General features: G+C 34.6%; 1 protein-coding gene across 1 annotated transcript in view; it reads left to right on the top strand.

Annotated features, from left to right (window-relative positions):
* Positions 1-25,865, top strand: part of LOC111514591 (uncharacterized) — a 192,333-nt gene extending 166,468 nt beyond the window's left edge. Inside the window, exons 5-6 of the mRNA XM_074180612.1 lie at positions 505-751; positions 25,461-25,865. Of these exons, the coding sequence (XP_074036713.1) occupies positions 505-751; positions 25,461-25,552 (339 nt within the window). The 3' untranslated portion in view covers positions 25,553-25,865. The remainder of the gene's footprint in view (positions 1-504; positions 752-25,460) is intronic.
* Positions 25,866-26,065: the final 200 nt, after the last annotated feature.

Below are 26,065 nucleotides of genomic sequence, written 5' to 3'. Positions count from 1 at the left end.
CGATCGATTTTCACTTTCTATCGTCCAACCCGTGTTAGGAATCACACGTTAAAAGGTAAGACCTCGTTAATCCTTAGCTCGCACAAGTTTCGACTTTTGAGGGTTGTCGTTCATAGTGGTGCGACAGCTGGTTATTGGAAAAACAGATTTTAAACAGATTTTTTTAAACAGTGGTGGGGGTCGAATTTGAATTACCCTGTATAGACATTTCAGAGTCTAGGTGAAGGTGGAATGATCAATTACTTAGAAAAAAAATTATCCTGAAAGATATTTTTAATTTTTCCACTTTCGATATATCTAGGATTTCACCAGACAAATCTCGTACAGAGACACTCTGTACATATGATAATATAAATGAGCCTTGAGCTACAATTTTGCATCGACCAAATGGCTATTTCTCATGTTTCATCAGCTCCTGGCTATTTGCCAATGCCCACGCTAAAGAGATTATACAGAGAAATCCTTACAAAAACAAAACGATTCCATTTATCTTTTTGTTTGCAGATGCGTTCGAGTTTCGACGTACACATACAGAAGTCAATCGTTCATTTCGATGCTCTCCCAGGACTGGAGACCGTTCAGTCAACAATCATAGCGAGAACAACCCCTGACCTTTTCAAGAACAGCAAACTGAAGCTCCGTTGTTTGGCTACGATGTTTACCTTATATACCTCATCGAGGGAGGCCGAGATACAAGAAGACGCGCCCAAACTCGCCCTCATAATGGTCCAGAACGCTCACTCCAATAAAGGTTTGTTGATTGATTAATTGTTTGCCCGAACTCGTGCCAAGAACAACAAATTATATGGGTTTCTCTTGATACTTCTGCTGAAAAGGCATTTTGATATTCATGTAATTTGTTCGGCTTCAAAAAACTCGATGAGGATGATTGATGACTTGATACAAATGGGATTATTTCGGTGGATTCATGAAAATGGAAACAGCTATTTGAAATCCACAGTATGGGAAAATAATTTCAATCAGTACGATTGACTGATCCTATTCGGCGTTGAGTCCTTGAGTAATTGAAAAATATATTTTACTCGTATTACGTTTTGCCGTTACTCATTTGCATGTTCAATTGATGAGCTACTCATTTTGTAGAAATTCATGAGCTACTTATTTTGTAAAAATTATAGATGGAGATAAAGATGAACTGAAGGTAGTGGATTAATCTTTTTGAATATTACATGGCAGTTATTTTTTGAGTCAACGAGAAATATACAGAAGATATATTGATATAAAATTAACAGTTCGGAAATGAAAATAAAAAATATCAGAAGGTTTATTTTGTTGGTCAGTCCAGATACGTAGGTTATTTTAGAAGTATCAGAAAAGTATTTTTTGGAAACTTGTGTAAACTTTTAGTTGTGTAGTGTCACGCAAAAGATCTGAGAGAAGGCGGTAAGTGAATTTGATTTACCTAGCCTTGGTAGTAAAAAGTTTTAAATTTTTCATCAACATCACCTATCACTTTTTTCATTTACCTTTTTATAAAAAGTTGAAAAATGGTGAGCTAAAATCGATCAATGACTGTTTGGTGTAAATGAGACTCTCTTTTGTTATTCAACGCTTTTGTGAATTCATTTTGTTGGAAATCGAAGTACTTTCTCTCCCCCTTCCCTCACCCCCTTACAGTCTCATCCTTTGTGGTATAACCGAGGGTATAGTCGAAGTACCGGATATAGTAATCTCAAAGGTATCGGCGAACTCAAAGGCTAAAAAAACCAATACAAAGAATTAATGCCGCTACGAATTAGTTTACGTGGACTGTAGAATTGGCTGTTCATATTGGATAATTTTTACTAACCGAGTTTTATGATTGGCTGAAGAGTAATAAAATTAAATTTGGAGTCATGTTACGGTGATCAATAGAATGTGAGGATGGTTAGAAGAGTCGTGTTGTCAATGTTCAGTTCAGAAACTGATCGCGATTTGAGTGTTGAAATTTGATATTGATGAAGTTATAATTACTCAAAATATTTGTTATTTGTTCAAAATGTGGCGTCCTTGGACAAGTACTAATAGTAATAACGAGTGTGATAACAACGCAGACTTTTCCTGTGTAGTGAATCCAATAGCGCTGGTGAACAATGCGAAAAAGAGATACCAGTGAATAAGATTTGGATGCATTTGAATATTGAAACACAGAGAGTATGTTTCGATGTATATAATAATCTACATACAAGTTTGGTTTCGAGGGAAAAAAACTATTACAAGCAACATCAGATCTAACCGAAATTCCTCAACTGTATATAAAATAGTCAAAAACAAACCTTATGAACGCAAGACGCGATTTGTTGCGGGATTACCAAAACCTTCAGATGTTCATCTAATGAAATCATTAAAAAACCAATATACGACTGTTACAAATGCAATGAGATTTCTACAATTGAAATCATAAGGAAGAAATTGAATACTTTCGGCCATAATGTGAGCTGCTGTGACCAAACTCTTCGGAATTGGATGAAGAAACTAGGATTTAGATTTAAAATAATAAACGTCAAGCAGTTATGGAAAGCAGAAGAATAGTGGAATTGCGTAACAAATACTTCTGTCTGTCTGTCTGTTCTTCCGTTAATCAGCTGTCGCCCCCAAACGAACGACAACTCTCAGAAGTTCAGAAACTTGTGCGAGCTAAAGACTAACGAGGTCTTACCTTTCAACGTGTGATTCCTTACACGGTTGCAGAATCATTCCAGCTTCAACCCGATAAATTCTCTGGAGAAAAATAGCTGGTCGAGGTGGGAATCGAACCCACGGTCTTCCGATCGTGAGTCGAGCGCACTACCACCGCGGCCAATTCCACAACAATTGAACAAATAACTGAATATAGACAAGAACAACGGACGACTTGGTATAACACTCAAAACAATACTTGGTATGACACTCAAAACACTGTTACGAAAAGGTGGACTAATGGTTCGAGAATGTGTACGCCTAACATGCCTGCTAACAAAGGATCACGACTAATCATTGTGCATTGCGGAAGAAGTAAAGGATGGGTTCCGAATTCTTTGAAATTATGTGGAAAAAAACTTGAAGACTGCATTGTTGACTATCATAAGAATATGGAAGCTAACATTTTTGAAGAATGGATTGAAAACACATTGATACCAAATTTGACTTGACAACGCTTCCTATCATTAGCGATAACTCATCAAAGTACCAAATAAAAATACGAGGGAAGATGAAATACAAAGTTTTTTAATGGATAAAAATTTGTATTTTGAAGATAACTATATCAAAAACCAACTATTTGAAGTTTTACATACGAAAACATTCGTAAAAGTGTATTCCCTTGAAAGTATTGCTGAAAAGTATGGACACACCATATTGAGACTTCCCCTATTTTTGTGTTTTCAATCCCATTGAGTTGATTTGAGGAAAATTGAAACAAAGCATCAGGCGTAAAAATAATTTTCAAAAATTTGATAAGAAGGTGATAGAGCTAGTTAAAAAAGAAGTATCTAATATCACCGAAGAAGACTGGCAGAAAAGGATTAAAAAAGTGATTTTAGTTGAAAAAGTTTATACGGAGATTGGACACTTCCATATCAATGGTGGAAATAAATTCATTATTGATTTAAATGACGACAGTGATGGTGTAACGAAGAATATGGAAGAGGAATTATCAGAAGCTTTCGAAGAAAATTAGTGAAGTGTTTTTGAAGCGATCAATTGTATATATATGTGAGTAAGTAGTTAGGATAGGTTAGGTTAGGTTAGGTTAGGTTAGGTTAGGTGAGTGAGTCTATTCGACCCTCCACCGCAACCCGCAAGGGTTTATTGTGGTCACACCTATTCAAGTGCGAGTAAGTGATATTCAGAAGTATTTTTAATCATCACTCTTTTATTTGAATCCCTACTTTCCCAGTAATCAGAAATTATTATTGAATAAAACAATTAATTAGCTCCCTAACTATTTTATTGAAGGGGAACTGCTAGAAGGTAGGGGGCACTATATCGGTTATTTGAACTATACCTATATACAATATTTTATATATTTTTTTAATTTAGTTTTAGATTGAAATATACGGAAATATATGAATACGAAAAAACTGGGCCAAGTATATAACTCAGTCTATTTGAAAAGGGCTGTCGAGACGGTCAAATGAGAAATGGCTATGAGAAGGGCAGGGGAAAACTTTGGAGTACCATTCAGCAAGATGTACGATAATGTCCGTACACCTGCAGAGCAAAAAATTGGAGGCCATCTGCTGTTGAAGAACGCAAGCTAGCAGACGCTGTTCTCCTGTGTGCTGAATGGGGATTTCCATTCAAAAGCTACGATGTTAGGTACATGGTACAACAATAGTTAACACTAAGGCTGGGAAAACCGAGAAACGGTTTGAGAACAATTTTCCAGGAGTCGACTGGTTCAAATTATTTATGGGCAGACACAAGGATTTGACCATAAAGTTAGCAGAAAAACACAAATAGGGTCAGAGCAGCGGTAACATATGAGGTAGTTCAAAAGTATTTTACCTAATTGGCCACTATCATCGATGGCGTTCCTCCCGCTAATATTATGAACTATGACGAGGTTAAGCTTTGGTCGTTGTCAGGAAAGGCAAAAAATGGTCACAGAGTGATTGATGTCTCTGAGTCATGAACGAGCGTAATGTTCGCGGTGGCAACCCTGTATTGTATACAAAGCCAAACACATGTATGAAGGCTGGACGGAGGGCGTCTTTCCAAATGCCTGGTATAATAGAACTACAAGCGGCTGGTTTGATGCCGAAACATTAGAGACTGGTTCATGTCCATTGCGCTTTCATATTTCAACTCACTAGAAGAAAATAAAGTTATGTCAGGTGATAATATCTTCAGACATTTAACAGTCAGCGTTGTGAAGGCCTGCGAAAATAATAACATCAAATTTGTTCTGCTTCCTCCCAGTTCAACCGACTTACTACAGCCTCTAGATGTTGCCTACTTTAGCCCCCTCAAATATGTATGGAAAAAGACCTTAGAAGATTGAAAACTTAAAAATAGGGGTGTCCTGCTAAAAAACGTTTTTCCCAGACTTTTAAACGCAACTATTGATAAAGTCGAATTGAAAAGTGGGGGAAACACAAAAGCAGGCTTCAAGTCATGTGGGATAGTCCCCTTCAATCCAGACCAAACTCCGAAAAAAATAAGATATTTGAAGATAGAAAATGCTGAGAATGATAATGAAGTAGAGCAAACATGTAGTGACACAACTGTTTCTCACTTAAGAGAATTAAGAACAGGAGGAAAAAGCGCTCTAAAACGAGGCAAAACGGTAAGTGTGGAGGCTGGTAACTGTTGGAGACTTAATAAATAATCTTGTGGAGAAACAACCGCCATACCAGGAGAAACGGATGGTTGAGAACCAATCCCCTGGAATATCCTACTATTCATCAGATCTATCTGACGTACAGAAGGAACGAGAAAAATTTTGATTCAAATAGGGAGAGAAATAATGAAAACCAAGATTTTGGCCTTGGAGACTTTGTAATAATGAACATTTCCACCAATAAGAGAGAGATTTCGCGTTGCTAAAATTGAGCAAATTAATGAGACGGACAATAACTTTACTGTCAACTGTTTACGAAAAAAATTCACAAATAAAGGAATATTTTTTATATATCCGAATGTGCAACACAAATGTGAAGTTAAATGAGATCAGATAATGAGAAAAATTTCTGGAAAGCCCTCAAGGAGAGGGCAATATATCTTCAAATCTTGATTAGAATAGTTATTGTTTTATATTTGTGCATTTGTTTTTTTATTGTCAGTCTCTTCATTTCCAAAATAATAGACAGTATAAACAATTCAAGATGAAATATTGAACTGGTAGGTATGTATCTTTATGATAATGAACAGAGGTTTTACTTTTTTTTTTATTTCAAAATGAAAAGGTTTTTTTAAAACGGGATAAGTATTCGGTTTCACCCACGAAGTTGCTAAAGTCAAAAAAAAACATAAAATAAAAGGGACGATCGGTTTCACCCCCTAGTACGGGGTGAAACCGATCAACCTTTGAAAAAAAAATATAAAAAAAAACTACTGTGATAATTTTGACAGTGTTGAGAGTTATAAATGCTTGAAACTTCAAGCTTCAACATATGATATTTCAGATTTACATTTTTGTAGGAAAACAGAAGAAAATGCAAAAAAAGAACAAATTTTGACCGGTTTCACCCCGTTTGACGCTATATGTTATGTAGTTATTTATTCTCACGACCGGTTTTGGCTTTCATACCATTATCAAGTATAAAAAGTAACAAACTGAAAGAAGGAAAAAACATGAATAACTTTTTTTTTCGATGCCAATGTGTGAATTTTTTCAAATAATTTGTGACTTTTTTGATTGAGTTAGTTTTTATACTTGATAATGGAATAACACCCGAAACCGGTCATATAAATGAAAACACTAGCGGATATTAGACAAAAGTGTTTTCATTCATTTCATAAAAGAGATCATGAATTTCCACAAAATAAACTAGTCATCAATTACACAATAACTACAACTACAACAATAACTCATTATTTATTTTCTATAATTTATCACGATTACCAACTATTAATCCCCAAAAACCTACTTGTGGATTTTTCCATCTACCAATGGATCTTAAACCAGTTGTCGAAATTCACAAATTCAAAAGGGAGAGCTGAATGGTTCTAGTTGATCAATGAGAGTTATGAAATTGGGGTTCTTATACAATTCATTTATTTCCAATGCTTACAACAAATTCATCTCCCTTCCTTTATTGCACATATGAAGAATTTTCATGTTTTCTTTATTCATTGTGTGGTTTGTTTCTTGTAGATGTCCATATGATCCATCTAATAATACATGCTCCCAGTATTTCATATTGAAATTTCTGCCTGTCTGACCTATATAAGCTAAGGGATAGTCACAACATTTTTTCAACTCATCCCTTTTGGGTTTTGCGTTGAATAACATGTTCCTTAAATTATTCTCATTGGTAAATGATGTAATTATGTTGAGTTTTGAAAAATGGCGTTTTATGTTTTCGGAGAGCTTTTCCGAATAGCATATTTCTTAGCTACTCCAGGTTCTCCATGATTTAGGTATGGTTCGTTCCTGATGCATTTTTGAAGATCAGTTTTTCAATCGCGTCGTCGGGAATATGGTTGTTATATGCTATCTGCTTTATTATCTTCACTTATTCTCAAAGAGCCTCCTCTTACTCATAAATGCTCCATGTATCATTGATCTGAATGCCGATAATTTATGTGATGATGAATGCAAAGAATACATAGGGATTGTACAGTCCGTGAAAGTGTTTTTTCTATAGATATTAAACTGTGGTTTATTATTGACTTTTGTAATAGTCAGATTCAGAAAGGTGATGTTGTTGTTTTGTTGCATGGAATTTACGGCAAAATGGAACAAAACAATAGCAACAACTTCCTGGATCTCACTATTATAAAAATCAATAATAAATTACAGTTCAATATCTATAGGAAAAATACTTTCATGGACTGTACAATCCCTATAGATGCTTTCAGTCCATTACCACATGAATTATTGGTATTCAGATCAATACTACAAAATTAATGAAAATCATGAGGCAGATAGCATATAACAATCATATTTCCGCCAACTCAAGTGAGAAACTGATCTCTTATATAAGAACCAAAAATTGATCAGAAACGAACTATACCTGAATCATGACGAACCTAAAGGAGTTATACATAACCTTCATTCAATTTGATAATAGCTATTACTCTAGTATTCTAGTTCGTTCAGTTACTAGTCGATTATACAGGGTGTAACTGAATAAGTGTAAAACATTCAAGGAGGTGATTTCTCATCGAAAAAAAGATAGGATCTTTCATATAAAGAAACTTCATTGGAGCATCCCTTGTTAAGATACAGCCCCTTAAAGGGGTACATGAAATTTGTATAACAATTTTTTTCACAAGCACTGAAAAAATTACAATATTGAAATTAACCTGACGTTTTGTATTACCAAAAAGACACTTAGCCACTAATTTATTTGGTTTACCCCATGGTTGTAAGGGGTGAAAAACGCAACCCCTAAAATTTATTTCCAATGTAACTTTTTGTCTTATTATTTGTTTACCATTTGAAAATGTATTTCCGATAACCTCTTTCATTCTAAACAAAAAATGTCTCTTGGGTTTTTTGCCCAAAATAAAACAGTTCGCAGCAAAAAATTATTTTACGAACAGATACATCGTCATAAAAGCGAACTGGATTTATTGTTATTTTGTAGTTAGTACCTACATTAAACAATTAAAGGTTAACAAACAAAACTAGTTTATTAATAACAAAACACACATTATGTTGAAATCATAGTAAATGTTCAATATGTCTACCTTCAGACATTACGCATGCGTCTAGACGTCGGTGCATTGAGCCACGTATTCGCTCAAATATTCCTGGAGTCTCTCTGATTACCCTGCACGCATCGATGATGCGGTTTCTTAAGTCCACCACATTTCGAACAGGAGTACGATAAACCAAATGCTGTAAATGGCCCCAAATAGAGAAATCGAGAGGATTGAGATCCGGGGATCGAGAGGGCTAGTTCTGTGGTCCTTCTCGACCTATCCACTGATTTGCATATGTTTCAGTTAAATGCTGACGTGCTACTTGACTAAAATGGGCGGGAGCCCCATCATACATAAAAAACATATTCCTTCTGACGCCCAAAGGAACTTCCTCCAGCAGTACTGGATGCACTTCTCTTGAAAATTGAAATGCCTCACCATTTAATCGAGAAGGTAGAAAATGAAGCCCAACTAAATCATTCCCAATAACTTCGAGCCACACGTTAAGAGAAAACTGTTCTTGATGGTTAGTTTCGACAATAGCGTGAAGGTTTTGATCAGCCCATATATGGTAATTATGAAAATTAATAATCTTGTCCCGAGAAAAACTACATTCGTCTGTGAATTCTATCGTCTTCAGAAAGTCACAATTTCTTCTTACCATTTCTAGCATCCAATTGCAAAATTCAAAACGGTTCGGAAAGTCTCGCGGTAACAGTGCAGATGGTAAGGGTATAAGAGTTGTTCCTGTAAAATTCGAAATACCGTCATATCATCAACATTTAGCTGGGAAGCAGTCTTTCTAGTACTGGTAGTAGGTTGTTTTTCAATCAAATTGAGTACTGGTGTTCGTACTTCTCGATAGCGACCACAATCCTGCGTTCTTTTGTCAAATGCTGACGTTGAGGATACATTTCAGCATATCTTCTAGAAGCTTCTAACCCATTCCCCTGCGACAGACCATAAACGTAATGCATATCAGCAATTTCCTCACTTGTGTATGCCATTTCAATAAAAAGTGAATTATTAAAGTAAGAAATTAAGAACAGAACAACAACACACAATTAGTATTAATTCAATTTCGAAAATTCACAAACTGACAGCGTCATACCAATTTAATTGTAACTATTGCTAATAGCGACCTACTAGATAGATTAGTTTCGTATTTTTGTATTCATGACGATGTATCTCTGTAGTTGTACGTAAAATAATTTTTTGCTGCGAACTGGTTCATTTTGGGCAAAAAATCCAAGAGACATTTTTTGATCAGAATGAAACAGGCTATCGGAAATGAATTTTTAAATGGTAAAAAAATGATGATGGGCTGTATCTTAACAAGGGATGCTTCAATGAAATTTCTTTATATGAAAGATCCTATCTTTTTTTCGATGAGAAATCACCTTCTTCAAATGTTTTACACTTATTTAGTTACACCCTTATAGAGTTAGTAAGTGCACTCTACATAATACAGGAAATATAGATTTCACTCATTGTGAATATGATTTTTATCGGTTTCACTTTCGAGTTATAATTTTATCATGATCTATTTGTTGAACTATCGTACTGTATATGACATTTTTATAATACATTTTCCAAAATATTGCTAGCTTCTTTCACTTCCTATCAGTACAGGAAGTACGGTAAAATTATACTGATATTTTCGACTGCATACATTATAAAAATTCATCATTGTTGATCAGGAGTCATATAAGATTTCGGAGGGGAGAAACAAATGCCAAAAATTCTCAATTTATGATTTTCTGTTGAATTTCTCGCATCGCTGGAATGCTATTGTAGTCAATTATACATCCGAACCTTCATTCTGAGAAATCGTATTCATTGTATAAACTCATGCCAAAAAACAACAATGACATGAGTCTGAACGAGATACAATTCCCTTAATAGCCTGGGAATAACAATTCGATATTCATTTCATTCATTCCGCTTTGAAAAATCCAATAAAGGATTATAGAAGATTGATTTTCTGATAATGAAAATCTCAGATATATTTTCCAAGTCATTATATAGGGAATAATTCATGCATTTTCTATTGATTTTCACTTTCTGTTTGCAAGAGGTTACAAAACGATATGATTCATAAAATCATTACGGGAGAACGGGGCTACAATTAACAGAGGTAAGTATTAACAAGCAAATTTCTCTATAACCATACACACTACACCTCCAGTGCTTATCTCAATTTGACAACTCGATCGCGCCGCATGCCACAGCCGTCGGTTAGTTTAGTTGTGCTCCGCGCGTCATGTGAGTGACTTGTGTGCTGGTCGATATTTTTAAGCAGGTTAGGATCTTTTTAGAGTTGACATTTTTTGTATATGTACATTAATTGTGAAGTGTTATGATTATGGTTTTTATTTCCCTAAAAGCATATTTTATACTCAATAATTCTAAGTTTCTTATTTGCCATTACTATTGACCAATATTTTATTATGCTATTTAAAATTGAAGTGTACTTTTGGGGCTATAATTAACACATGGGAGGGGCTAGAATTAACTTGTTAATACCTACCACAGATATGGAGGCTAGTATTAACAGAGTAGCCGAATGTTTGTGAATCATTATTTTGTATATTTCTTCTTTAGGTATGACAGCATGAGAACTTATAAATATATATAATAAACGCTTTAGAAAAGTCTGGCATCTGGCCGTACATCGAAGATATTTTTCAAAAATCTGACTTTGCGCTTTCTTTTGTCACGGACCGCCCAGACCCCAGCGATCAAAACCAGTCACTAGTCCCTTAACCAACTGTTGATAATGATGACGTTAATATTGATGATATGTCACTAAATTTGAAAATCCCTGAAGTTTTAGACGAAGTAACAAATTTAGATATTAGGGTGTCTGATGTTATATCGCAAATGTCTTGTGAACAAATAGCTGGACCGTCAGGCATGCATAAAGAAGCTAGTGATTTTGCAGTTGAAACCATAAGACCTCTACCAAAAGCTCCACTACGAACTACGTCAAATAGAAAACACGCTAAAAATCTACTATTCTCACCGATACTCCGGAAAAAATGCTTTAGAAGAACATAATATTAGAGACAAAAAAATGTAGAAAATCAGATCAAAACACCAGAATGAAGAAAACAAAAAAGATAAGGGAAAAGATAAGGGAAAAGGTGAAGGAAAGGCTGAAGGAAATGTAAATAAAGACGAAAAAGTAGGAGAAGTGAAGAAAAAGCTATTAAATGAAAGCAATAACTCTAACGATGATGATGACTATTTTTGTATTATTTGCGGTGCCTCGTATAATGAAGATACATCAGGTGGTGAATGGATCGATTTTATCTCTTGCAAGGACTAGGCGCAAGCAGGATGTATCAAAGGTTATATCAAAGGTGTTAGAATTGTAATTAAGATGATAAATACGAATAAATACTCTTTCAGTTCGTATGTATTCAAAATAGTTCCTGATCCTTGATATTTTTTGTTGATTTTGTAAAAACTACATTTTATATACGTTGTTTAAGTCTAAAGACGATAAAAATTAAGTTGAAAGATGTTAATTAAAGACTCATTACCTAGCTTTTGAGATAAAAAATGTGCCATTTTCTACCTCATCCTATGATGTTGTTTAACTAATATGTCTAACTGAGTTTGAATATAAAAAATATGTCCTGTTTGAGACTGATAGATAGTTATTATTTTAGGTAGATTTCACTTTGTCACGTTGAAATATTCAAACGTATTTTGAGATTTCGTTCATGTTCAGATATTTTGTGATTTTGTTACTGTGATTTTATAATAATACGAATTCCATGCAAGGCTGTATTAATTACACTTTTTTCATCAATAAAAAAATATGTCCTAAATATATTTAATTTTCTTTATATCAGTCAGCATAACATATGTTAATTTTTACCCCTTCTGTTAATATTTGCTCCATACTTGTTAATTCCAACCCCAAACCTGAAGTAACAATTAACTACCTCCCTTTTTGGGAAAAAGAGTTCTATCTAAGGCACCGTTACTATTAGGTTTGTTTTGAGATCATTACCTAATACCTGAATGATTTTAGCATCATGTATCTCAACAATCAAGTCTAAATGTTGAATGATTTCTTAGCTATATTCAACTAAAAATATATTTTTTGTTAATTGTAGCCCAGGCCTCCCCTATATGAGATGATAGCGGAAGGAATTTATTGCATTCATTCAATCATAATATTTCAACAGGACTTTCAACGGAATATTGTCCGCCAGTGCCGATAATGTATGTTTTTCCGTCACTTCTCAACGACCGATAATTCTCAGAAGTCGTAACTTGTCCAAACTGGGGATTACCAGGGTCTTACTGTTCAACGCGCGATTCCTAGTTAATTTTTCATGATCCATTTCCACAATTTGATCATTTCATAGAGATGAAAGTCAGGATTTCGCATCGAGCAAATGAATACTTTCGAAGACATGATATGATGAAGAACTTTGATAGTACCTGAATTTCTGTCAGTAATATACAACTCGAGTAGGAAAATAATCAAAATAGTGTCTATAATGGAATTGGCGAATACTTGATGAAAATTTATAAACATTTTATTCAACACTTTTTTACCAGCTGGCCAGTTTACGAAACCGTTATACAATAGCGTTTTCATACTCATCCTCAGTATGAAAACGCCACTGGCCAATTGAAAATTCAGTTGAAGATATCAGAACACAACATAAAAGTTGTGGCAGAGGTCACCCAGATCCAAGTATGGGTGATATACTTATTTATTTATTCATTTCATACACTATTCTACAGGATGAACCTAATTACAGAATATGGATTAACAGTGGCATTTACAAATATGTACTTATGTAATATAATTTGTGAATCTATATAATAGTATATTATGCAACGATCATGTAATGATGGTTATTAAGACACGAGCATTAACCGGGATACGAAACGAGCCGAAGGCGAGTTTTGTATGGTATATGCGAGTGTATTAATAACCATTACATGAGAGTTGCATACGCTATTTTTTCTAAACCCGATAAATAATGAAAAACTATAAATATTATATTTGTATTGAACACATTTACAGTAATTAACTCATATTTAAAAAAAAACACAAACTTAATGGTATTATCATGGATATATGAAAACTATGAAGATTCTAATTATATTTATATTGAATATAACAACTGTAAATTATCTGAGCTTTTAAAAATATTGGAGTCGATGGTATTCCTTCTATATCACTGTTTTCAGACATTTTGATAATATAGGTAGGTAATATGAAAACTGATTTTGACAAATAAAGCAATTAGTTACTTAGGTTAGAATCTAGGACAAACAAAGGAACAGGATTCTTGATTGAAAAATTATGGGTTTCTATTGGTTGATAATCTGTATCGTTATGAAAAAACTGTATCATAATGGATATCATTATGAAACGGATTATGGTCATATAAGTGTATTGTTAGAGTACGGGTGTAGAAAAAAAATATTAAAAACCGAACTGTCAGTTAGCTAAGAAATGTCTTTTGATTTGTATAATCTGGCAGTTGAATATATCTAGGAGATAACTAACAGAATTAGAGGTATCGCACATTGTATAAATTGGAGAATTTTTAATTATATTTGCACGCGGAGTGTTGATATAAAAAGTGACACTATTTCTAGAAGATCGTCTACGAACCCGAAAATTCAACATATGTAACAGTTGAGAGCAGGTGATGATATTGTTTATGACCTTGAATAAAAAAAAAAGAATAATATTCAAGCCTTACCTCGAGACTACAAAAATTGTGAGTTACAAGCAATTCATAATAGGGTATTCCTTCAGTAGGATACGTTCCTTCAAATTTAAAAGGGATATATTTTAGGAAGCGCCTCTGTAGGACTTCTAGTTGATTTATATGAACCTGATAGTAGGGACTCCACACGACAGATGCATTTTCCAGCCTAGATCGAATAAAAGTGAAATAAAGTAATTTCAATGTTGGAGCTTTTTCGAAGTCTTTTGTATTTCTAACTAAGAATTCTACATGCGATAAGCTGCTGTTAGAGTAGTGTCAATATGTTTATTGAAAGAGAGGGATGAATAAAAAAAAAGTAAAACCTAGATCATTGAGTGTGTCAGGACGCTCCAGAACTTGATTGTTTATGACGTAGTTGTGTGAATTCAAGTTGGTTTTCAGTTAGTATGACATTACAATACATTTGGATATGTTGAGAGATTATTTTTCCGACACCATGTAGCAATGCGATTCAAATTCAGGGCGAAACGCTCGCAATCATCAGAACATGTTATATTGTGATAGAGTTTCAAATCATCTACGTATAGAGGGAAATTGACATCAATCTCAGCTCCGATGTCATTAATGAAAATATTGAACAGTAGGGGTCCTAGATTTGATCCTTGTGGTACAGAAGATGTGACTGTATATTTGGGCTATATATTGAGGCTAATAATGTTGCTGACAAGACAATAGATTTTCTTCTCAAGAAGCATCTCAAACACTTTACTTGCATATGATAGAGATTTGTCTGTAATTTTTTATCTCACTTTTATCTCTTTTCTTGAAAATTGGGCAGACTTTCGACATTTTCCATATTGCTGGTACAGTTAATGTTTTCAGGCATATATTAATTAGAGTTGTTAGTGGTTCAACCAGAGCTGAGGCACAATCTTTAATGATGAATGCTGGAATATGATCAGGTCCCGCAGTAAATTTAGGCTTTATTTTTTTTAGGGTATGATAAACATCTTCAATACTAAAGTTTTTGATTACTAAGCTGATAATATCACTACTGTTGTTCGCATGGTCACTTGATGTTGACACTATATAAGAACCACTGAAAAAATCTGCAAAACCATCAAGAATATCTGAGGGATTATCGAGTAGCTTGCCTTCATGTAATATTTTATCTACGATTCCATTCGTATATTTTGACTTGTTAATGAATGACCAAAACTTATTGGGGCTATGGATAATCTCGCTCTCAGTTTTCTGAATGAATTTTTTATAAGCTATTCTAATGGCTGCTTTGATTTCTGCCGTTCTGACGTTTGAATTCGTGAAAAGCGAGAATTTCGCCGTTTCTTTCGTATTCACACGAAAATTTTGTTTTAGTTCGAATTTTCTCTATCAAAGCACCATCAAAGTAGGCTGGATAATTATTTTTAGAGTTTATCGAGAATTTTGGCACGCAGCGATCAAATACACTGTATAATTTTTCATAAAAGTAAAGACAGGCATCATCTGCATTGCGAAACGCATTTAGAAACGTCCAATCGAGATTGAGCATCAGCCCATACATGAGCGAAAAGTTAGCTTTTTTTTAAAGTTGTTTGCATCTTCGAAACATGATACGATAGATAGAAGGTGGGAAGGTTTACTTCCAATAAGGTTCTCAAGGCTACCTATTAATGCCTGCATGAAACTTTTCGTCTTCATTGGCGACAATCTTCGAAACATAAATATATATATATATATATATATATATATATATATATATATATATATATATATATATATATATATATATATATATATATATATATATATATATATATATATATATATATATATATATATATATATATATATACATCGGAAAAGTCTAGGGATATTTTTAAAAATGGCAATATTTTTTTTTAGATCGCTTCAGGGAAAAAAAAGTTGACGGGTGATTATTAAACGAATGTAACTTACAACAAAATTTATTAAATGGTCAAAAATACTGAGTGCGCATATAAGCAAAACTAAAAAAAATATGGCTCTTCTTTGGCACCCCGAAAAAAAATCATAATACAAAAAAAATTGGAATCAGTACAAAGTATGGCCTCCACGCTGGTTTATTACGGCCCTACATCTATCGTGCATCGATAAAATGAGATTGTCAATGTCTTGTTGAGGAACATTTGCCCATTCAGCGATTAAAAGCTCTCTCAATTGAAACGTTGAGTGAATGTTTCCCATATGCGGAGTAATACTTTGTTGAAGCATGTCCCACACATGCTCGATGGGATTCAGGTCCGGTGATTGTGCTGGCCATGGCAATACATCAACTCCTTCGTTGGTGAGTCAGTCAGTCACTAGACGCGCGACATGTGGACGAGCATTATCGTGCATTAGGTGGAAGTTTTCACCAACAGCACCAGCAAACGGACGGACGATAGGTAGAAAAATGGTGTCGAGGTACTGTCGAGCTGTGAGGGAGCGATTTGGAAAAACGAGATCGGTTCTGCCGCCGATCATGATTCCGCCCCATAGCATTACTGTACCACCTCTGTATGTGTGGACTTCCTGGACGTGTCTCAAACGTTCATTATTTCCAGGTCGTCTCCACAGTCTTACTCGACGAGAATCTGGATGAAATCCAAATCTGGATTCGTCTGTAAACAAAACTGTGGCCCTATCATTTGCATCCCAGTTTTGATGTTCTTGACACCACTCTAATCTTCTACCGTGATTGCCTCTCGACAAAGGTGGACATCTAAGTGGCCTTCTGTTGTAGAGATCTGATTCATGCAGTCGATTTCTGACAGTATCACGACCAATGGTTACCTGGTGCGTCTGCTGCAACACGTTAACCAACTCAGGTGCTGTAATTGTCGGTTGTCTTCTTGCGGTTAAGACCAAAAATCGGTCTTGAACTGCAGTTGTAGCGCGTCCTCGCCCTGGATGTTGTTCGGCTGGACTGACAGTTTCACGGAAACGCCGCCACAATCGACTGATAACACTTTGGGAGACCCCCCAAACGAAGAGCTACATCATTTTGTCGCATGCCACCTTGAAGAAGCTCTACAGCTCTATTCATCTCAGCCAATGGTAAGTGATGGCGTTCCATGTTAAAGCACAATATTTCCAGTTTAATTGCTGAGCAAGAACTGCATAGAATGTACAAACTCGACACTTTCAGATCATTCATTTTAGCCGAAAACCTACAGTTTGTAAAAAACTTGATAAAAAATTAGTTACAGTTTTTGCAGGCTTTGTTCAATCCATAGAAATCTACAGGGTGGTCATTTATTATTAAAAATAGTCGATCATATATATATATATATATATATATATATATATATATATATATATATATATATATATATATATATATATATGATCGACTATTTTTGAACCGGTCAGTCCTAAAAAATCGTTGGAGTATTGAAAATCCCCCTCTTCTAAATAAAGTGAGGTTAGCATCACAGCTTTTCGAAAGGATAAATACTGTAAAAGAATATTACAGAAAGAGAACGTATCGATGCAAAATCCCCCGGAATTCGGTAGATAGAGAGCTGATAGAGAGCTGCAGTTAGGCATATCCCACCCTGATGAAATGCAGTATGGCTGCCTCACCTCCAAAGAACCCATCTTTCAGAATATCGAGGTTGACTAGTTCTGTTCTATACAAGCCTGCTCAGACGTCACCTAGAACTATTCGAATATAGGATGAAGAAAAATTTTTCGTATAATTTCAACTAAGTTTTTTTTATTCGTTACGATCGGTTTCGGTTTGTAAAACCATTCTCAAGTAAACTTGAGGGATGTGTGTTTACTTGAGAATGAATAATTAAACCGAAACCATACGTAACAAATGAAATAGAAATCGGACAAAAGTTTTCAATCAATCGAATTTGAAGACAATGAACATTTTCGAACTTCCAATATGAAATAACTACATGTTAGTGTGGTTGTCACTATCGGCTTGTATACCTTGTCGAGGTTTTGTGAACTTTCCATGATGAAACCTTCAGTAATCTGTATAGTTAGTTTTGACGTGGATTTTCAGAGAACGACGTTTCGGATTTTGTGGAGACATGCAGGAGATGTTTCATCAAATAAGAGTACGTGAAGAAGACATAAATTCATAAAGATTTTTGTGCCGAGATTTGAAATATAACCTAACCTGACACCTATGAAATGATGGTTATGACCTTTGGAGCCACCTGTTCACCAGTATGTGCCCAATGTGTTAAGAATCACCACGCTGAGAACTTTTTGACAGATCCACGTATACGAGAAGCTATAAGAAGGAAGTTTTATGTGGATGATTACTTGGATTCTACGAATTCTGATGAAGAAGCTGTCGAGAGTGTCCGAGCCATTTGTAAGGTGATGATATCTGGAAGATTCGATGTGGTAAACTGGATGACTAACACGAGAGCCCTGAACGTATTCACATCAGAGTCTTCATCTGGAACTAAGCAGATAGATGATCATTCCTCGCTCCACAGAGTTCTTAATTTATAGTGGGATGCAAATAAAGACCAATAATTCTGCTTCAAGGTGAATTTGATAGACAAAAATTCTTAAAGAAACCAGACAACAAAATTGTTCTCCGCACAATAATGAGTATATATGATCCACTCGGCCTGATTTCAAGAGTTACGATTGAGTCAAAAATTTTAATTAAAGAGGTCTGGCGTTCTGGAAATGATTGGGATGAGAGATTGCATGAGAACCATTCAACAATCTAGAAAAAGTGGTTCAATGAACTGCCCAAACTTAAATATATCACAATCCCATGATGTTATAGTTTACTCATTCGAAATGCCTCAAAAATAGAACTCCACACTTTCTGCGAAAGCAGTGAGAAAGCGTTTGCAGCAGTTTCTTTTCTTCGGGTAATTGGAGGATCTAGGGAAGTAGATGTGTCACTGGTGTCACCAAAAACACGTGTGGCACCTCTAAAACTCTTGTCGGTTCCAAGATTAGAGCTGCAATCGGCTGTTATGGCAAGCAGACCGGCACATTCAATACAATCGGAATTGGATATACCTATAAATGAATTGTATTTTTGGTTAGATTCCAGATGTGTTATTTTTTTAATCAGGAGTGACGGCAGAAAATTAAAAAATCTATCCAAGTTAATGATGTTGTTATACTAATTGATAACACTCTACCGAGGTATGCATGGAAGTTGGGGCGCGTAACTTCAACTTACCCAGGTTCCGATAGCAGAGTACGTGTCGTAGATGTACTTTAAATGCCAAACACAGGCAACCAGAGGTTTATTGGGTCTAGAGGAAAAATAGTTTCCCTAGCAGTGGGGGGGGGGATTCAAATTTTCTAATTATTCAATTTGTTGCTTGTTTTTATATTCATTTGTTCAGCATATAGTTGTTATAAAAAAAGAGACTGTCAGAAGTTATTTCGAAAGAGTCATTAAAATTTTGTTAGACTGAAATACAGTTTCATTGGCGATTTCTGAAAGGAAAAATAACTAGAGTCTTAACATACTTTATTGTCCGAAGATTTGCATGATATTGACAAAGTCCAAGAAACACAATGTAGACATAAAAAAGTTCTAAAAAAATTATATGTAGATACAAAAAAAGTTCCAAAAATGTATACATATAAAAACAGTTCTAAGAATGTATAGATAAAACACCACCATATATAAAGTAATAATGCAAAGAATGAATTGTTAATTTATTGTTGAAATACTTTTCCAAACTATAATAGGGTTTATCAACAAGTAGGTTCTTCACCTCCTTTTCGAAATGAATGTTGCTTAGATTTGCAGATCTCATTTCTAATGGTGAATGATTGAATCCTCGATCAAATTCGAAGTTGGGATGGAAAGTCTAAAGGCATAATTGCTACTACGAGTAGCATAGGGAGTTGAAGCAAAGTTGAACTTCAATTTATGATTATGAGTAAAAAAAACTATCTCTAGGATAAAAAGTGTTCTTGCACGATTCTCTGGGTTTGACTTTACAGAGACATCTTAGTGCCCTCTTCTGTAATATCAATACAGACGAGAGAAGGGATGAGTTGCATGCTCCCCAAAAAGGTATTCCATAACGTAGTCGAGATTCAATTGGTGCATGGTGAATGGTCTTTGCGATATGCGGTCTTCACCTTCTTCAAGTCAGCTGATATTATTTTATTCAGCTTCGCTGAATTTTCTTCATTCCACAATATCGTAGTATCATGCGCGAATAGAGTGAAACTACCAGATATGTCAATCACAAAGATGCCATTCATATATAGCAGAAATAGGATAGGGCCTAACACAGAACCCTGTGGTACACCATATTCAAATGCCTGTTCTCCAAGAGTTCCGTTGTCCTAACCATTTGACTCCGTTCTGAAAGGTACGATTCGAACCAAGTGTTCGTTAGCAATGTTCATCGTTCGACATGGCTAGTACAACATTGTCACAGTGCTTCCTAAATATTAATTATAAGTGCTGCAAAACCAAGCCATTTATTCATTATGTGTGCAAATGATGCTCTAGTGTATTTCATAAAAGTTCCTTACTGACTCAAGTCAAGAAAAAGGTTCCTATAGTGGAAGATGACAAAATCATCTGTTGTAATAAAGATAAGTTTAACGAACTAGAGGAACAGACGAGTATATCAGAGAAAACAATTAGTGACCTTGAAGACGAAGGTGAAATGAAAAACATGCATATTAAAAGTTGAGGAAAGAAAAATAATTTTACATACAACAAGCAGTAGGAATCGAATCTGAAATGAATACACTATTGGAATTCCATCAAAAACCATCATTGAAATGGAAGATGAAATACAGGAACTGCAAAAAAGGTACGTGATAAAGTAAAGCAAACAAATACTACTGATGAGGAAACTCAAACAAACCTTAAAGTGAGTCATAAATTCACAAATACAATTGCACAGACCAGGGAACAAGCCAGTGGCGGAGATGTTCATATGGCAATGCAAGTAAGTATTGATAACAAAGAAAAGAAAAAATATATTATACGCCAATGGAAAGAAGGGAAAATTGAAACTGTGTGACAGTACATAATAATAATAATGAAATAAAAAATAAAAATAAAATAATGTTCATCTCCAATTACCATGGAAAAAATTTAGTTTTGAGACTCAAGAATCAAAAACACTTCTTGGTAAAATATTTTCTAAAAACTAATGCAGGAGTAGATGAAATTCTCAAAACTGCAATGGTGAGTACAAAAAACTTCACGAAAAATGACATATTAATTATCTGGTTAAAGAATACAAATATTGAAACGTTGAAAATGTTTGCTGATATCGCAAAAAATGTAAATATCATCGTGATCACTCAGCCATACATCCATAACAAATAAAATAGCAATAAATCAATGTATGAAAATAATTTAAACCTGAAACAAAAGCTACATAGAAACAGATCGACGATAAAACTATTTGTATGCAATAGTCACCTGGAATTGACAAACTTTTACAGGAATAGTGATGTTCTGAACAAAACCGGAATGTATTTCCTAAGTAAGGCGCTCATTAAATATATAATTGATCAATTCACCAAAATGGATGAAAAAGTAAATGTTCCATAAGACTTTACTAAATCAACCAATCAACATCAAGCAGTACTTACCCCGAACAACTTGAACGAAGAACCCAATCAAATTTCAAACGAACCAGGAATCTCTTCTGATACTGAGATGAACAACACTTCAACCCTTTCTGGTATATTTGCTAGTAATGGATTAGAAGTTAGTAGGAAAAATAGCAATTTTTTACCTGCAACATTCCCAGTTATCTCTGAGGAACTGAATAAACCTAAGTGTGACGAGTTCTGTGACCCAAAAAGTACTGAACAACATGTATCTAATAGAAATAATAAATTTGTAGTCTACCATCAGAACATTCAGTGTCTGGGAAATAAGATTGTTCAGTTAGATGTGATAACAGAACGGTAATCATTTTGTGACTTGTTATTCTTTTCTGAACATTGGCAAAATAATGACCAACTGGTTGTGAGCTGAAATATTTCAGTTTATGTACTAGTTTCTGTGGAACAGAAACAAAAAACGGCGGTGTAGCAATTCCAAAAAATGATGCAACTAGCTTGGAATTTGCTGTCCTAAACTTAAAAAACGTATGTCTCGAGGGTGTTCTTGAATGCTGCGGCATCAGATCACAACAAAATAAAACTACCTTTATCTGTATGTATAGACCACCAATGGGAGATTTCTAGTTGTTCTTAGACTTACTTGAAGGATTATTGACACTAATTTGTAGGGATAATGAGAAAGTTATTATAGGAGGGGATTTTAATATCAATTTTTTTAAAAGTGGCTGAAATAGGAACCAGCTAGAGGATGTAATAGCCGCGTACAACATAATGTGTACAATATATGAACCAACTCGAGTGACAGCCTACTTGAGCACGTACATTGATGATTTTCTCATATCCAAATGGCAGATTACGAGGTGAAGATCGAGGATTTTCATTTATCAGATCACTATGGACAAATAATTGAATTCCCAACAAAAAATACCACCAATAACTCCAAAGTTCCAAGTTCTTATTATTCAAGTTTCTCAGAGAAGAATATCTCAGATTTTAAAATACTACTGGGAAACGAGAACTGGCAGAATGTTTACAAGGAAACATGTCCTAACGAAGCATATAATAGATTTCATGAAATCCTTCAATATTACATTGAGGTATCGTTTCCACTCAAACAGACAAAAAAACAAAGAAAGTCAACTCTAACTCCCTTACCCCCGAACTCTATAACCTCAAGAACATGGTTTCTCTATATTCAGAATGCGCGAGAGTAAACGAATATTTCAAGGATATATGTCGCCAAGTAACTATAACATACAGGGATAAATTAAAGCAGAATAATCAAAGATGCATTGAGCATAAGATAAATAGTTCTCACAATAATTCAAAAAACATGTGGCAAACTATAAATAATATTCAGAAAAAAAACTATAAGCTCAAAGATATTTCCATTTTTAGTGGAGAACATAAGGTGTCATGTATTGACATGGCTAAAAATTTTAATGCTCATTTCACGAAAGCGGAAGAACAAAGAGAATGTGACCTAAATTTTATGGAAAATATAGTCACATTCTGCCCAAACTCCATATTTCTCCACCCAATCAAGGAATACGAGGTTTTTGATTCAATAAATGAAATAAAGAATTCTAATGCCAGCGGATATGATCAGGTCTCAAACAATCTTCTGAAAAAACGTATGGAAGAAATAGTCTACCCTCTGACCTATCTGATAAATCTGTCTACGGAACGAGGAATGTTCCCTGAGAAATTAAAAGTTTCAATCGTTACCCCAATCTTTAAAAAAGAGACTCAAATAGCTATGAGAACTATAAAAGGGTAAGTCTTCTCTCCAGTATATCCAAATTAAACGAAATTAATATTGAAAATCAGTTACTATCGTTTCTTATCAAAAATGAATTACTTTCAACAAACCGGCATGGTTTCTTGCAAAATAAAAGCACGGAAACAGATTTGTATGATTTCATAGAACACATAGTAACAGTCTTGAATAACAAACTACAAATTTGTGGTTTGTTCATCGATTTTCCTAGAGCATTCGACTGTGTGGATCATTATGTACTAATCCAGAAAATGCATCGCTATGGGGTTCGTGGAGTTGCCCAAGATTGGATGAGGTCCTATCTAGAGAACAGGTTACAAACAGTGATAATTCAAGGTGTTCACAGTCAGTCCTTGACCTGCAAGCAAGGAGTTCCTCAGGGGTCTATACTCTGACCACTGCTTTTTCTTATTTATGCGAACGACTTGATACAATACCTAAATAGTCTTTCAAAGGAACATATAGTTGCATATGCAGACGATACAAATGTTCTGGTAACTGATTGTAATACATTAGCACTTGCAGAAACAACAGAATCCATATATGAGAAAATAATGGAATGGACTGATAAAAATCATTCAGCACTAAATATCAGCAAAACAGCATTAGTCAAATTCTCATTGCAGAACACCACAGAAACTCTTGAAATATATGAAGATAGCCAACTAGAGGTGACATCTAAACCAGAAACAAAAATGCTAGGGCTAACTCTAGATCATAAGCTCAATTGGGGTCCTCATATAGACTCACTATGTGATAAACTACGAAAGAACTGTTATGCACTGAGATTTATGTCGAATCATTGTGGAAGAGAGGTTCTCGTAAATCTGTATTATGCAACTATTAGCTGTCACTTGCGCTATGGGATCTTGAATTGGGGTATGAGCTCCTCTGCTGAACGCGTTTTCATTTCACAAAGCGCGCGATCAGAATAATTGCTAGTTTGGGATGGCGACACTCATGTAGAAGCTCATTTAAAGAGCTTGAAATACTCACAGTTGCTGGTCTGTATATACACGAGATGTGTCTCTTCGTTTCTGAAAATAAAGAAAAATTTTGCGCAAACCAGCAAGACCACCCACACGCAACTAGAGCTAGGGGGTTGTTGATAGCGAATCCTCACCGAACTTCCCTCTATCAGAAGAGTCATCTATACCTTGGACCCAAATTATATAACAAGCTAGATGTTTCTATTAAGGACTCAATGAACATCTGCTTATTCAAAAGACAATTGAAAAAATATCTCATTGAAAGAAACTGCTACACCGTTGACGAGTTTCAATAGTTACTATCGATAAAAAAAAAATGTTGTTTTGTTGTTTTATATTTCTATATATATTTGTTTTTAGTTATACTTGGACGTCTTCCTTGTTAGTGTATGTAAATGTTTATTGTAATAATTTCATACTGTTCAACGAGTGAAATAAATATTATTATTATTAAATTATTATTATTACACCTCTACATCCATATTCATGAAGTTTCTTTGATAAAATTTTATGATTGACGCAATCAAACGCCTTTTAATTATCGGAAAAACTTGCGACGGCTACTTTACCAGCATTCAAATCAGAGTAAATTTCATATAAAAAAGAGAAGATAGCATCATTTGTATCTGTATGTCAAATATTTACCTATTGTTGATAGGTAATGTAAAGAAAGTTCACGCACAGGCCTTCGCTTAAATGAATAACTTTTGGAACTCTATATTTTGGAAATGTATTCCACTTATTAGCCTAGGTAATTCATAACAATATTATTCCCAAAAGAGTTGAACTGAGCCGGAGAAATGAGTAACGAGTTTCCAAAATATTTCATAGATTCCTGGAAAACTGGAATAGATTTGATTATGAATATCTTCAATGTTACATTTATTTCAAAGATGATATGATTTCAGTCAGTTGAATGTCATGACCAGTGTAAAAATTTGTCGAAGAGATTTTGCTATGAACTCTTGATGATAATTTATCATTTCCTTCGTTTCGGAACAACTCAATAGAATAATTCCATCAGAAACCCCGGATGAAAACGATATTACTTTAATAATTAGTACCTTCATAAAGACATTATTTGAAGTTTACTCTCCATTGTTTCAGCGTCTACCCAAGTGACAAGAATTGCTGACACCATCTTCCTGAGGTTGATACCGCTATTCCCAGTCTACTTCCAAATATGGCTAAGGATATAGTCCTCTAGCTCCCCGTCATAGATAGAACACGTCCAGCTGAAATTTAATCAAAAGTGAGTTGAACATAGAACTGAAAAGTGTTATTTTTGAGTTCGGTTACTTGATGACCTAGACATCGATGTTGGTTAAAAATGATTGTGATTGAAATAAATGTGATTGTTGTTCATTAATAACTTCCTCAAAGAAGTTCTGAAGTAAGTGTTACTGTTTTAATGATAGACAACTCCAAGGAATAATGAGCCCCCGTTTAGTTTGCAATATGTATAGATTAAGTTGATGATGGAAAATAAATATACAGTGTTTTTTATCAAAACAGTTGTTTCATTTCCCCGTATCAATTTGGGTGATTCGCTGACTATATCAATATTCAGAAAATAATAATAATAATAATAAGAGATTTGTAAATTCCTAAGAATGACAGACCGATAACATGCTTGAATTTGTGTTATGAGTTGTTTACAAGCATCTTATACACACGAATACTCACCGCAGTTGACCGAGTGTTCGAACGGA

Source organism: Leptinotarsa decemlineata, unplaced genomic scaffold (genome assembly GCF_025532065.1).
Source record: "Leptinotarsa decemlineata unplaced genomic scaffold, Ldec_3_MD MMD2_tig00026299_RagTag_RagTag, whole genome shotgun sequence".
In the NCBI taxonomy this organism is placed as follows: domain Eukaryota; kingdom Metazoa; phylum Arthropoda; class Insecta; order Coleoptera; family Chrysomelidae; genus Leptinotarsa; species Leptinotarsa decemlineata.
The sequence above is the reverse complement of the archived record's forward strand: the minus strand, read 5'-3'. Positions and strand labels throughout refer to the sequence as shown.